Source organism: Dermacentor albipictus, chromosome 7, assembly GCF_038994185.2.
Source record: "Dermacentor albipictus isolate Rhodes 1998 colony chromosome 7, USDA_Dalb.pri_finalv2, whole genome shotgun sequence".
Classification (NCBI taxonomy): Eukaryota; Metazoa; Arthropoda; class Arachnida; order Ixodida; family Ixodidae; genus Dermacentor; species Dermacentor albipictus.
In genome coordinates this window covers 94,084,252-94,098,752 of record NC_091827.1, presented here as the reverse complement: position 1 = coordinate 94,098,752, position 14,501 = coordinate 94,084,252, and the positions used below count along the sequence as shown (strand labels likewise).

General features: G+C 46.8%; 1 protein-coding gene across 1 annotated transcript in view; it reads left to right on the top strand.

The window, feature by feature from the left end:
- The window catches only part of LOC139047542 (BTB/POZ domain-containing protein 6-like), a 45,033-nt gene extending 33,040 nt beyond the window's left edge, over window positions 1–11,993 (top strand). Inside the window, exons 2-4 of the mRNA XM_070521368.1 lie at window positions 2,710–2,759; window positions 10,049–10,272; window positions 11,017–11,993. Of these exons, the coding sequence (XP_070377469.1) occupies window positions 2,710–2,759; window positions 10,049–10,272; window positions 11,017–11,608 (866 nt within the window). The 3' untranslated portion in view covers window positions 11,609–11,993. The remainder of the gene's footprint in view (window positions 1–2,709; window positions 2,760–10,048; window positions 10,273–11,016) is intronic.
- Window positions 11,994–14,501: the final 2,508 nt, after the last annotated feature.

Genomic DNA, 14,501 nt, shown 5'->3' with positions numbered 1-14,501 from the left:
CTGAGAAGTTCAGCGCTGCCTTGACTCACCTGATCCGGTATCGCAATGAGGGTGACGACTTCTAGTCTGTAATTTCGACCGGGGATGAATCATGGGGCCTCTACTACGAGCCTGAAACACAACGGCAAAGCTTACAGTGGAACGATTCGAATTCACTACCCCCAAAGAAAGTAAAGGCCGTCATTTCCGCCGGGAACATTTTGCTTGACTTTTTTTCGATCGTTAGGGGCCATGACTGATCGAATTTGCTAACCCTGGAGAGACTATGAACCGTTTCCAATGTTGTGAAACGCCGGATCGGCTGCGTGTCGCATTCAAGAACAAACAACGCGGAAAATTGACGAATGGGATCATCTTGCTCCACCACAATGCCCGTCACACGTCCTTCATCTGGTTAACATAAAACTGGCAAAGTTCAAGTGCGAAACGCTGCAACATCCGCCATACAGCCGAGATCTGTCGCCTTGCGACTTGCACGTTTTGGGGAAATTGAAGAAACAGCTCATGGGAACCATATTCGTGACGGACAATAACGTGAAAGAGTCATTTACACACTTTTTGAAGCCGCAACCCAAGAACATTTATCAGGCGGGAATCACGCGACTCGTTAGTCAATGGGACAAATGTCTAAATGCTCATGGAGACTTGTTTTAAACAAAGTACCCCGTTTGTCATATATTCGGGTTGGCTCACTTTCATTTGACTCGACCGCGTATATTTTGCAGGACTCCTGCTTTCTATATGTGTTTCTGTTGCGACTATAATTTCGGTGCAATTATTCACAATACACGACCGGTGACAGCTTATCCTGCGCAATACATCGGAACAAAAGGCAGCGTCATTGAGATTTTTTCCTGGCCGTTGCATGTGTACAAAAATGTAAACTAGGTTCTTGAATGACGAAGTTTCATTATGAGATTTATCCTCAACTTGCTAATTTCATGGCCTTTGCATTTTTCATATCAACGGCATGCGCTCCTTTGCTGGTTTCGAACTGGCGTAGTTCTAAAGTTCATGTTATATTTCGTTTACTTATTAAATAGACAAAAACATAGAAGCAGTGACAGCAAATATTTCGGCCACAATTTTTGAGACATACGAGTATATCCTTTTATGAAAGAATACATATTTTACTAGTCTTCACAGTGCGTAGCGTTCAAGAATTCGTTTACTGCACCTTTGGCAATGACATTGCAGTTTTTATTCATGTAATTTATCCCTCGATAATTTCTATGAGGAGGGCGAGCTGCAATGTGAGCCCCCCCCCCCCCTCCTCCCTCGTGCGATATATCTAACTGCTCTACTGCCCTGCATATAGAAACAATGTGCCTGGTGATCATAAAAACAGCAGCATTCACAGCTTCAGATTACAAGCATCGGAAGTTAAAATTCTGGCTTATGTCGATGACGTCGCAGCTTCTTGTACAGATCAAAAAAGTGTAGCTGTAGCTATCGCAATAAAGAACGGTTTCCGTAAGGTAACTGGAAGCCGGGTAAACTGGGGAAAGTGAATTGGTTTCTGGCACGAACAGTAACCTTCGGCCCTGGTCACTTTTGCCAACGTTGACTGGCTGACGCCATCCGGTAAATAACTAGGCGTCCCGCTGAAATATTACAAAAATAACGATGAGTATTGGCAAAATCAAACAAGAGAAACACAGATAAAAAGGAACAGGTGGAAAGGGGGGCAGATGCCCCCCGCAGATGCCCCCCGCAGATGCCCCCCGCAGATTGACAGATGTCCCCCGCATCTGTCAATGTTTGCAAGAGCTACAGTTTGCAATCTAATTTTTGTCGCAAAACTCTAGTATGTAATGCAGGTATTGTATTGCTCAAGGGTAAATATAGAGAATCTGCACCGAGTCTTCACAGTATTTGAGTGGGCTTCGAAATGGGAACGATGCAGTGGCACGAATTTGTTCAGACGAGCTAAAGACGGAGGTTTCGGAATGACGCAGCTCTTTATACGACAGGTCATTAACCGGTTGTTCCTTTTCTGTAATTTAAGTGATCCTTTCTTGCATATGGTGTGCGAAGTGAGGCTAAGGAGCGCGTTACCTGGCTACTATGTAGTTTGTACAGAGAAAATGTTCGGTCCTGTTTGTGGTTTTCTTGAAAACGTTATCTCAAGTGTACGGTTCTTATCCGTTAGATTTTTCCAATCAATGCTTGTTTTCAGTGAAGCGTAAAAAATTGCAGAAAGATGTATGCGATATGGTTCTCCCTGCTCCAATGTACAGGGCCCTATGCCTACAGCGGAGGCCAAGAGCAAGACGTGCTCAAAGAATTCTAAAATAGTCAGCCCAGTAAGGCTGATACTTGGTGTTAAAAACGTACTATTTTATCTTGTTTTCCCAGCTGCTATCTGTTGTTCGATGTAGTAGTACAAAACAAGCAATACAGAAAATAAAGCGTCAGTGGCGTGATGGCTTCAATATTGGGCTGCTCTGCTAGAGCTTCTGTGTTTGAATATTGCCGTCAAACAATTTTAATAACGTTTGTTTAATTGTATGCTACAGAGCACTTTGTTGCAAATGATGAAGCTACAAAGTCGCAGAGCCATTAGAAGCCAGAAGGACGAAGTTTAGGCAAAACCATGTACTTCCCATAATTCCTATGCTGGCAGAACCGCCCAAATTGCAGCTCCCGTAGACACTAGTGCCAGAGTTCCATCTAGTAATTATTGTACAAAACTCTATGGTTTTTCAGACGGAGTACCACAAGAAGCAAGAACAGCAGACGTGCCCAAGCTGTGTCCTGTGAGTTACTCTTGCGTATCCGCGTACTGCCTCTTGGAATTTATGTGGCTGCGGATGTTTTCATGCAGATGTCGTAGGAATACTGAAATATGCCTGCCAACTCTCGGGTATTTCTCGTATAGTTAACAAATTTTTGCTGGTTATTAGATTTTACGTGTGTTGCGCCAAGCTTTACGAAAAACAACATTTTCGTGAGTAGCATTCAAGATGTCTAGAGCTGGAGCGGCACAAGGTTGAAAAAAGCGCTTCTATAAAAAGAAATGCTCATGTGCTTGCGTGGCCATCTTGTGGCAAGGCCATACGCCACCCACCGCAGAGAGAGGCAATCGCTTCGAGTGGGTTTATTCTATACAGTTCTTGAAGCACGCAACATCGGTATCATCAGTTCGCTGAAAACATCCCCACTGTGACCTAAAAAAAAACCTGTTGGTTGTCAGTTCGCGATGTTCCAGATTTGCTGCTTCTTGTTCGCGACGTGTAAAACCAAATTATGGTTAATAAATTGAGCATGTAAATCCCAATGAAGACGAGTGCTCAGTCTAAAGCTATGGAAAAATTGCGTGTGATAGCTCCACCCTCTACAGCCACACTCGTGTCTGTAAGAGCTTTACGAATTAGAATGTTGACATGTTGGAGAGTCCAAAATCGAAATGGGGGCTGACAGATGGAATAGCATTCTTTGTACAAAGATCATAAACAGGGACAAGATGCCTTAGTAACGCTGGCCAACGTTTCGACAGGGGGACCTACCTTCGTCAAAGGCGGCCTCGTCATCGTCGGCAGGTTAGTTTTAACGGCTTAGTGGAGTGTCGTCACGTGCGGTCGCTGTCGAGGGCGGCTGGCTGTAAAGAGAGAAACCGAAATAAAATTAGCGTTGTCGTTTGACGTCGCTAGGTGTGGTTTCTAAGACGAGGTGGCAAGAGCGGGAGAGTGGGAACGCGGAAGAAAAACAAGGACATAGGGGGTTGCGATGTTGGGGAAGAGAGAGGTTAAGGAGCTTTCAGAGGTGTCGTAGGCTCCCCCAACACTCCCCCCAAAACCCTACCCCCTATGTTTTTCTCTATCTTTTTTTCTGCCGCTTTCCGACCCTACCGCTCTTGTTCCCTCGTCTTAGAAACCACCACTGGTGGCGTCAAAGAACAGCACTTGTTTTCTTTTATCCTCTACAGCTACCAACAACGACGGCACGTCACGTCACTCCACTAAACCGTTAAAACTAACCTGCCGAGGATGGCGAGGCCGCCTTTGACGAAGATAGGTGCTCCTATCGAAACGTTGGTTAGCCTTTCTGATTCACCTTATCTCTGTATATAACCTTTATACCACATGTTGGGCAGGTATGCTAACAAGCCAAGTTTCGTTTGATTTGTAAACCACACTTGTGGAGTACGAAGGAGCGAGAGCGGAGACATGCCAAGCCAGCCATAAAATCTAAGGAAGCGTGGTGCGAAGCCACCTTGAAGAGAGCTAGAGAAAGTTTTTCATTTAATTGCAGAGAATTAAGCCGGTCTATGTGTAGAGGATGCATGCTACTCTGCATAGGGATGGGTATCGGTGACTGTAAGACACTAGGAAAATAAGGGCGCGAAAGCAATAAACAAAAGGCTAGTAAGTATATGATTATAGTATGTGCAGGTGAGACAAAGGCGATGTCGTTGATGTAAACGGGCTGGAATTTGAAGGAATATAAACAATGCATATATTTAAAGCCTGAGATTAGTTTGAAGGAGCCAAACAGTGTATGGTATGCTTCCGTGATCTAGTTCTTCTTGGGAAGCACGATTTGTTCTAGTGAAATAACTAGTTCTCTCGTCGCTATAACTTGGAATTTTCAACAAAACGTATTCCATGTTTTCAAAGCACCAGTGTTGACAGTATGCTTTGGTGGTCAGTATAAGGCGGCATAGGTAGCTATTGGGGAATGTGGGGTTCAAACGATGTTGATAAATGTTTCATGGCGACGGGGAAGCTGATGCGGAAGTCTTGATTTTAAGACTCGGTCAACTAGAGTGTAGATATTGGTGTTGAAGAGTGCGACAGCTACCTTGAATTTTCTGCAATAGGTTCTTGTGTCTTCATGCATTGTTGTGAAATTAGACTTCTTATATTTGGCTGCATTAAATTTACAACACATAAAGATGATTAGGTTGTATTATAGAGAAGCACAAGACATAACTAAGATAGTTTGGAAAACTATTTGCGCAAAGACGGCCCAAGAACACGTGAAAGTACTTCGAAATAAATAGTTCATATTGACGTAGCAGGTATTGGTTCGGCAGGTTCATATTGACGCGTTTGGCAGGCATTCTCATGTCATGAACAGCAGGTTGCCATTATCTCTCAAGAGAAAAGTGTATAACAGCCGTGTCTTACCAGTACTCACGTATGGGGCAGAAACCTGGAGGCTTATGAAAAGGGTTCTTCTTAATTTCACAGAGCTACGGGAGCGTTTGCAGACACCACAAGTTCTTGCTCACTTTGACGAGGACGCTGATACTGAAGTCCATACCGACGCCAGCAACGTGGGTCTTGGCGCCATCCTGGCCCAACACCAAGAGGGTACACAGCGCGTGATAGCTTACGCCAGACGCACTCTTTCACGCGCAGAGATAAACTACACTCCACCTCGGAGAAAGAGCGCCTCGCTGTAGTATGGTCTTGCCACAATCCCTGCCACTGAAGTGCGCGGGGCTGCTGCAACCGATCGCGCCACCAAGAACAGCATTCCATCAAATAGGAATGGACTTACTCGGGCCCTTTCCATTGTCATCCACCGGGAACAAGTGGATCGTAGCAGCCGCATACTCAACGTGATACGCCAAGACAAGGACTCTACGACGCGCTACAGCTGCCGACGTTGCCCTGTTTTTTGTAGATCTGATCGTTCTTCGGCATGGCGCCCGGTCGTGCGCGATCACTGACAGAGGCAGAGCTTTCACGGCCCAACTGTTTTACGACGTATTCAAGCTAAGCTACACAAGCTATCGCAAGTCCACTGCATATCATCCGCAGACCAACGATTTGACCGAACGCTTGAACGCTTGAACGCTGCCCCCCCCCCCCTCCCCGTGCATACTTTCTGTTCGTTGCCCCTTTTCTCCTCACCTACGTCCTTTTGCACAAGAATCAGGACGATGCCCGCCTATTATTTTTTTTCATGAAGGAAAATGCCACCAGGTTACCAGGCGCGGCGAGTGCGAGCGAGCATTCAGGCAAGGAAAGGAGTTGTTGTTTTTGATTAGACCATCTCAGCAAGTGCTTTCTCTTTGGTCGTGTAGTACTTGTTATAAGGACCTTCTGTAGCACGTGACAATATAGAATACCTTGCTTCTGTCGCCATTCGATTCATTTGGCGAATGAGTCGATAACTAATTGGAACAGGTAGACTTCAGTGGTTGCGGGGAAGCCTCTGGGTGTAGTCTGCCACGACTGCGCTGTCTTTCATGACGCATTTGTGGGGGCACAACGTGGTGAATAGTTTTGAGTAATCTCCTTCATGTCGTTGAGAAGATTAGGCCAGTGAAGGAAAATTCTCGAATCGACCTTCATCGCTACAGTGCCTGTGTGCCGAGGCTGAGCAAGATTCCACACACCCAGTTGGGCAGCTCTCGGATTCACACACAGTAACCTTGTGGTAGACATTTTACAGGATGAAAACTCTCACACTGTACGCACACCATGCCGCGATCTGCAATTTTCAGGTCATGCAGCTGTTCTATCAAGCTACTTTATTTTAACGCTGCTGAAAGTGTTGTCTTTTTGTATTAGCTCACCGACACGTTCTGTCGAAAGCTTATAGGTGCAGTCGGCCACTGTAACATCAAAGTATGTTCCTGAGGGAATGGCTCGTTCTTTTTTTGTAGTGCTGACCTTGTAGAGGTTTTGCGTTGTGGTAGCGACTACGCCTATAAGTATAGTCGTTAGTTGCCGACAGCTTGAGAGAGACAGAATAAACATCCTTATTCAGGGATGCTTCAAATGTTGTCTTTGGGGTGGTCTCCCCTTTCCAGAAAACCATAGGCTTTCACTACGTCGGAGACATCACCTCGCTATTCAAAGCGACAATGCCTGTAGTACCAAATTTTCTCGTGCACATGATGCTAAGCAGAGGCATGCGTTCGCTTTTCACATGCCTTCTGGTCGTCTAAGGCAAATAGTACTGCCTCTTCTTGTCGTTATTAAGGACCGATGCTTATTGCGCAGGACGGGAAACGGACAATACAAAGAAAAGGAACATGAAGAGAGCTTGATGCGCAAACTTCCAAATCACGAAACCATGCTTAGCGATACTGGCAGATGGCTTGAGGCTGTCGGCAACGTCGTGAAGGCGTCACCCAGTGTATCTATCTGAAGTGTTGCACAATTTGTCAATATTTTTTTTTCGGTTCATCCGGCTTAGCCTTGCATTCACGGCTGATTCAAGCTCTCCGCAGGCACAGGGCTCATGCCTCGAAAGTACGAGGAGGGGTGTTCTTGTGTACCTACGTTGAGAGAAAGGGAAATGAGGAAAGGCAGGGAGGTTACGCATACTTTGTCCAGTTTGTTACTCTACACGAGGGCAGTGGAATGGGGGAGCGGAAGAAACAGAAAGTGCGATTAAAACTCGTGTCTTCGGCACGTAAATTTCATTTGGAATTTCCTGCAGCTTCTAGCGACTTCGTAGAACATTTAGGTCTCTTTAAGATCGATGCTTGTAGGAACCTCAGCTTCTTATCATGCAGGCTCATATCCAGTGTTTTAAGCAATAGCTGCCCGTTGGAAGCCCTCCAATAAATGCAATGGTATAAAACGCAGCCTATCCATTTGCGAAGAAGAAGAAGAACAACTTTATTGAAGAATAAAACGCTCAATGGGTGGAGCCCCTAGACAAGGGCCCCACTGGCTTCCGCGCGCCGTCTTGCTTGTCGGATGATGGCCCTTTGGACCTCTTCCTTTGAACTGGACAGCGCCGCCTCCTATTGTGTATGCTCCGTAATTTCTGTGTTTGTCTTTTGTGGATATTCCGTGCATGCCCATGAGATGTGGTCTAAGGATGGCGTGGCTCCGCACCATGGGCATATGTCCGTATGTCTTTCGGGATGAATTTGATGGAGAATGTGCAGGTTGGTATATGTATAGGTTTGCAGCTTTCTCCATATAACCTGTTCTTCCTTACTGAGATTCTTATCTGGGAGTGGTAGCTTCATTCTATTTCCTCTGTGATAGTTTAAAATTCCAGAGTAGTTCTGGTCAGTCGGGATCGGGTCGTCAGAGGCGTCCTGTGAGACCCGTGGTGCGTAGCATGCGCACGAGCTACTCTGTCAGCCTCTTCGTTTCCCCTGATTTCCTCATGACCGGGTACCCATAAAAGGTGAAATCTAGCTCGGGGTTTTATATCTTGTATAATCCTATAGGCTGCGGTGCATACTCGTCCCCTGAGGTAGCTTCTGCATGCCGCTTGAGAGTCTGATAGGATGGTTATTTGTTGTTGGTTTGGTTCCGTCGCTTTGATAGCAAGGGCTATTGCGATTTCTTCTGCTTTCACGATAGTGGTGTGAGTGGAGGCGCTAATGATTTCTCTGCCCCTGTAGTCAGTGACAGCAGCTACCGTTCTTTTCTGCCTGCCTGGGTATCTTGCCGCGTCCACGAAGCGGGAGTTTGGTTTGTCGCCGTGCGTTTTTTCAATGTATGCAGCTCTGGCTTCTCTTCTGCCTGCATGTAGAGTTGGGTTCATATTTCTGGGTATTGGCGCCACTTTGATGCGGTTTCTGATTATTGTGAGGATAGGCTTCGTTTGGTTGTGTTTTTCAAGGAGCTCGTGATACCCGAGTCCGCCAAGGAGTTTCCTACCCGCGGTCGTTTGTGCGAGTCTGTTTCTTTGAGTTATCTGTTGAGCTTCTGCCAGTTCTTCGAATGTATTATGAAGCCCTACAGACATGCGTTTTTAGTTGGGGCGCACTGCGGAATTTGTAGGGCGATCTTGTAGGCTTTCCTTAAGCGCGAATTGATCGCATCCCTCTCTGTTTCCGTTAGCTGGTAATACGGCAAGCTGTAAATGAAGCGGCTAACCACCAGACTTCTGATTAGGCGAAGGGTGTCTGATTCCTTCATTCCCGTCCTTTTCGTGGCTACCCGTTATCCTTGTTGCGTTGCAGTCTTGATGAGGTTTTAAGCCCATGTCGGCAGTGTTGATTTGATTGTAGCCACATGCCTAGTACCCGGATTGTGGTCTTCTCAGGTATTGCATCCTTGCCAAGTCTGATTTCCAATTTAAGGGCAGGGTCCGTCGGGACGTTACGATTCCCTTTGCCTTTCCAGACTCGGTATAATCTCCGATTTCTCTGACGCGCGTTGCAGCCCTCTGGCTCGCACGTATGTCTCGATTTCACAGGTAGCTGCTTGCAATCGTACTTCTTTTTCACGTAGCGAAGTTTAAGCTATGCCTGTTAGACTCATTTGTTTGCCGCACAAACCACAAAAGTTGAAGCTCAATTTATGGCAGTGGTGGAAGCTCTGTAAGCTACATCCACTTTTGGATATGCTGGTTACATGAGTGAATACGCTATGCGACAATGACAGCCTCATTCTGTAGGTAATAAATGACTGTGTAAAGGCGCCTTGTGATTCAGGCAGATATGCTGATGTGGACGCCACTTTCTGCAATCTTTCAATGCATACGTAAGAGTACATCATTAGTTAGCTTACTCATTAGTTAGCTGAGAGACGGCATATCATTATTCATAATTTATCACACACGGCTTTGCGGGATTGTATTCAGTTTAATGACCAGCGCTGCTGCGGTGGCTTACTTGCAAATGTAAGTATTCGCAGTGTGTCCGAACTTCTCAAAGGTGCAACAAAATATTCGTTCTTCCACTCGCCCTGGACTGGTATCTCGAAAGCCTTCGTACAGGCAGCAGCGCGTATTTCGAGTAGTGTGCAGCCCTGTGCGTGTATTAGCTTTTTTTTTTGTCAGCCTTGCAGAATTTCTCTTAGACCGTTCTCTGTTACAAAAATACAGAGGCTAGACATTTACCTGTGGTGGGGCAGGAGCCATCATGCCAGGACCGTATACGTCGCAAGATTGAGTTCTCTCTCCTAGCTAGTGGCAGGATCCTCGCTCATACGTCCCCTACTTAGCTTACAGGGGAGATGTGTGAAATGTGGACTCGATGAGGGCTGCAGTGGTTTGACGGCTAGCTTACACTTCCACGGAGCTCTAACAGCGCGCGTGATCAAAAGCCGAACCGAAAATCACAAGAACATAAGCGTTAAAGTGTCTTTTCTACGCAACTTCTTCTTGCACCCAGGTAAACGTCGAATCATTTCTGGACAGCGGGGAGCTGGCTGACTTCGAATTCGTGGTGAAATCCGGGGATCAGAATCAGGTCATCGTGAAGCGGTTCCGTGTGCACAAGCAGTTCCTGGCCATGCGAAACGAAGTGTTCCGCGCTATGTTCTATGGAGACATTGCAGAGAAAAGCCAAGTAACCATCACCGACATACACCCCGACGGTTTTGAGCTCTTGCTCAGGTAAGCGTTCTTGCAGTAAAGCAGTTGCAGGTTTCTCCCCTCTTGTGAACCACACATGCAGTAAATATGTTGCATGGACAATTGCATTTCTTTACCTATAGTGCGCAAAATACAAAACATAATTGCGTGCCTGCGCACCCCGACATCAGCAGTCAGAGCAGCGACTTTAAGAGACAAAAGGGAAGACGTAAAGGCAGGGACGTTAACCAGGCTAAGTCCAGTTTGCTACCCTACACGTGAGGAGGGGAATGGGGAGTGAAAGAGGGAGAGAAAACATGAGTCTATACCGCACTTTCACATGCACTAAGTTAGGTGTAGGATGTCTGTAGTCGGGCACTCAAGTTTATTGCCTTCAGGTGGTGAAAAAGCGCTCCAACTGCTTTCTGGGCTAATGAACTGCGAGGCCAGGCTCACATCACGTGACGTGACGCCCAGCTTCGCACCACCCCAACACCTCTCTTGTCGCCCATACCCAAGAGATCCCTAAACATCTGAAAACGTTGTCCTTCTTTCCACCTCAGAATGCCACTCATTTTTCTTTCTTCCATTCTATTTATTCGTTTCTTTCCTTCTACATTAATTTCTTTCTTTTTGAAGCGGCTTATACGGGGACCGTCCTCCGAGCACTGCTCGGCGAGGCAGAAATCTGCGACAGCGAACGCGGAATAGTTTGCAAAGAGACATTTGCTTTAACACTACAAGTGGGTTGATCGCTCTCACGCTGGTTATTTTCTTACCATTCAGGTTTCTCTACTCTGGTAAGATGAAGATGGCGAGCATCGATGACGCTTTACGCACCAGGTTCGCCGCAAAGAAATACCTTGTGGAGCAGCTCGAGGAAGCATGCACTGCCTACATTACGAAGAACCTCAGTGCCGAACGTCTGTGCTCGTTCATAGATTACTACATGCGGAACAACTATCCCGACATGGATGGCGCCGTGGCAGCGATTTTGAATTCAGACAAAGCTCCGGCCGTACTCGCCTCCAAAGCATTCAACGTGGCTCTCGAGGAAACCGTCCGGTACATCGTGGATAAAATCAGGAAGGTTCCCGAACACAGCGTTGCCTGTGCCGTTTTCGGCTGGGCCCAGGAGCAGTGTTTGCGGAGCCTGCAGACGGACAGACCGCTAGAACTTAAGACGCTTGTGCGTTCCTTCTTTCCCAAGATACGATTCTTGACCATGACGATGGAGCAGTTTCTCAATGGCCCGGGTTCCTGGGGCGTCCTGGACGACGCTCAGATCGTCGCCCTGCTGCGAGGCATCGTGAGTCGCGGATGGGGCCCGCTGCCCGCAGGCTTCTGTGACATCATCATCGATCGCTTCAATTTGTGACCGAAGCTTCAGTGACAAAACGCGAACTGCTTCTGGAAGCCACCTATTTTCTGGGGGCAGCGAGCGCATCTTCGGACTTGTTATTTTGAGGAAACAGACAGAATTACGCGTTACACTTAGCTACAAGCTCATCACCTTCCCATAGGTGGGGAGTCGTCTGCCAGTATAAAAACGGCAATTGTTGGTGCTCTTATTAGCAAGAGATAAAGTCGCCTTCCCAAGCAAGGAGGCCAAGTTTAATAGTTGCGCTTCAGGGTGCAATAGTTTTCGACATATTCAAGTTCGATAGCATTTAAAGAACACATATTACCAAATATCACCTATAATCGTGTTCCAGTGTGCTAGATGAAACCTTTCTGTGCAAATAAAATTGCTGTTACATTGCTTCCTCTGCAACAGTGCTGCAGCGCGTAAATCGGTAGCTTCCGAGGTGGCGTCGAGTACTACTCGAGAAGTTTTGCAGGCTTGGATACCGGACACTTCTGTCTACAGGAAGCAGAGGCCGGGAACACGTACACGCAGTGTTTTCTTATTATTACAATGTCTTACTATTGCTGTTCTTACTATTCGGAAATGAAGATCCTTGGACCATGGCCGTACGCGTCGATGGCACAGAAAGCCACGAGAGCGTTGCTGAAATTCCTCAAGTCGACAGGTATTGGCAACTGTGTGTAGACTTGGTGCGAGCCTCAAATGTGCGCGAAACTGTGCTCTGTCTCTCTTCGTCCCCATTCCCCTTGCCCCAGTGCAGGGTAGCAAACCGGACGTGCGTCTGGTTAGCCTCCCTGCCTTTCCGGTTTTCTATTTTTCTCTCTCTCTTCTCTTACTATAAAATCCACGTTGCAAGTCGCACAGGTGCATAACATAAAATTTCTGGAGGATGCACATATGTGACAGTTCGTGGGAGACACAAGAGCTGGACATGAAACATTTATGCTACATAAGGTGCGCAGCTTTGCCGGCGGAGTATGAGAGAAAGTGTCCTGAAAACTTGACATTAGTGGTGGTGGAATTGTTTTTTGGGCCAACGCGTGACGCTTATATTGTGGAGCTGCCTGTATATTGTCTTAATTGGAGGCCGCCAGAAAGACTCCTGCTGAAGTGCGCTCCGAATTACGAGGCATGCTGCAATGCGATGCTTTCTGATGTATCACTGTCCTCTTACTTTATCAACGTCTTCGGCTACATCGAGTGTACAGCTGTCACTAATTTAATATCTTGTGTTGTAGTATTTGTGAAACATGAAGTAAGCACACAGCACGGCGTTCTTCTACGTTTTCGTGCCTTCTGTCGTGCTTCAAAACACCATTCCAACTCGAACAGTTATATATTACGCCGACTAAATAAGGTGATAACGCCTTAAAGAACCATCATAGTGCGAACGCCCAACGTGTACGCGCTTTTTTCAGCTTTTTCGCTTCAGCATCGGTTCGTGCCATGTGAGGAGGCGCCATGCCGTGCACCTAAGAGTAAACACAGGTATCCAGGCTACGTGGAGCACATGTCACATCCCGTGGCACGGGACGCTGCAGCTGTTGTTGATGATGATAATGACGATTTACTGGCATCCCCTTCGAAACGAGGCGGTGTGAAATAGTCACATAGCCTGCTTTCATTAACCAGGTCCAGCTGCGTGCGGCATGCAACTGCTACATGTTGGGACATATGGTGGAGTATAACGGAACTGCAATGCAACAATGCAAAGTTTGCACGTATCGACGCTACGCGGTGCCCATGTCACACCGCGTGTCAATTGGCGCGATGTGATGTTAATGATGGTTTAATAGTATTTCCTTAACAGCATTCCTTGAAACGGAATGCTGACGGTCACCTGGACTGCTTGAATTGATCAGGTATGCCATACGTGTTTTTTCATTGCAGCACTATTTATGCGTCTCCATAATATTCTTTTTCTTGCTGAAGACTTCTCTGCCGTGTACCGCTACCTATGCCACTGCTACATGGCGTGCCACCCGGTGTAATCATGTACAACTGAATCGAAAGGGCGCACGTACAGATACAGGGCACGCATCTCACATCGCAAGGCAAGTGGCACGATACGATGCTAATGATGATAATTTATTGGCATACACTTTGCAACGCGATGACATAGTACCATCACAGTACACAGCAGGTGTTGGCTATATAGCGCGTAGCCCTGCAATCCAAGCCTAATTAAACCGTTCCATCGTCGTAGCCTAGCCAGTCTGATTTAATCAGGTACACAGATATGGAAGTGTTGCGCCATCTTGCGCCAAACCATCGAGCTGCACCAACCTGGCCCAAAAACTAATTTTAAATGAAGTTGCCAGATGTAGCAGGATGTGCGTGTTCAGTGGCAACCACACAGACACACACAGCATATGTTGGCCAGCGCTTAGCCCTGCAATCCAAGCCGAAGTAAACCGTTTCACCGTTGTCGTCGTTAGAGTGTAGGTGTGTTTTGTAGCCTAATGCAACTAGGCCACAAGAAAATCAAAACCGTCTTGTGCTATACAATGTCTTACGAATGTTTTCTATTATAAAATTGTTACGCGTTTGCGTACATGCGGACCAGCTAAAGATGATTTGAACTGGCGCTCATTTCATGGGGCAGTCAGGAAGGCAAGCCGCGCTGAATGAATGAGGTCGTACAGTCTGCTCAGCGTGTAGCTCATCAGTTTCGTTGTATATTTTAGCGCTCCATTTGGCGCGCTATTGGCACATCTGCGTCGATTAATGGGCGAACGCCGTGCATGTGACATCCTAAATCTATTTCGCACGTGCACCACGTCCGGTTACCTGAATGATAGTGCGGCACATCGACAAACGGCGCGCTTGCTTTCACGAAACCTCTTGGCCACAAATACCCAACGCCAACCGCTATCGTCACTCAATTTGCACTCGGGCTACA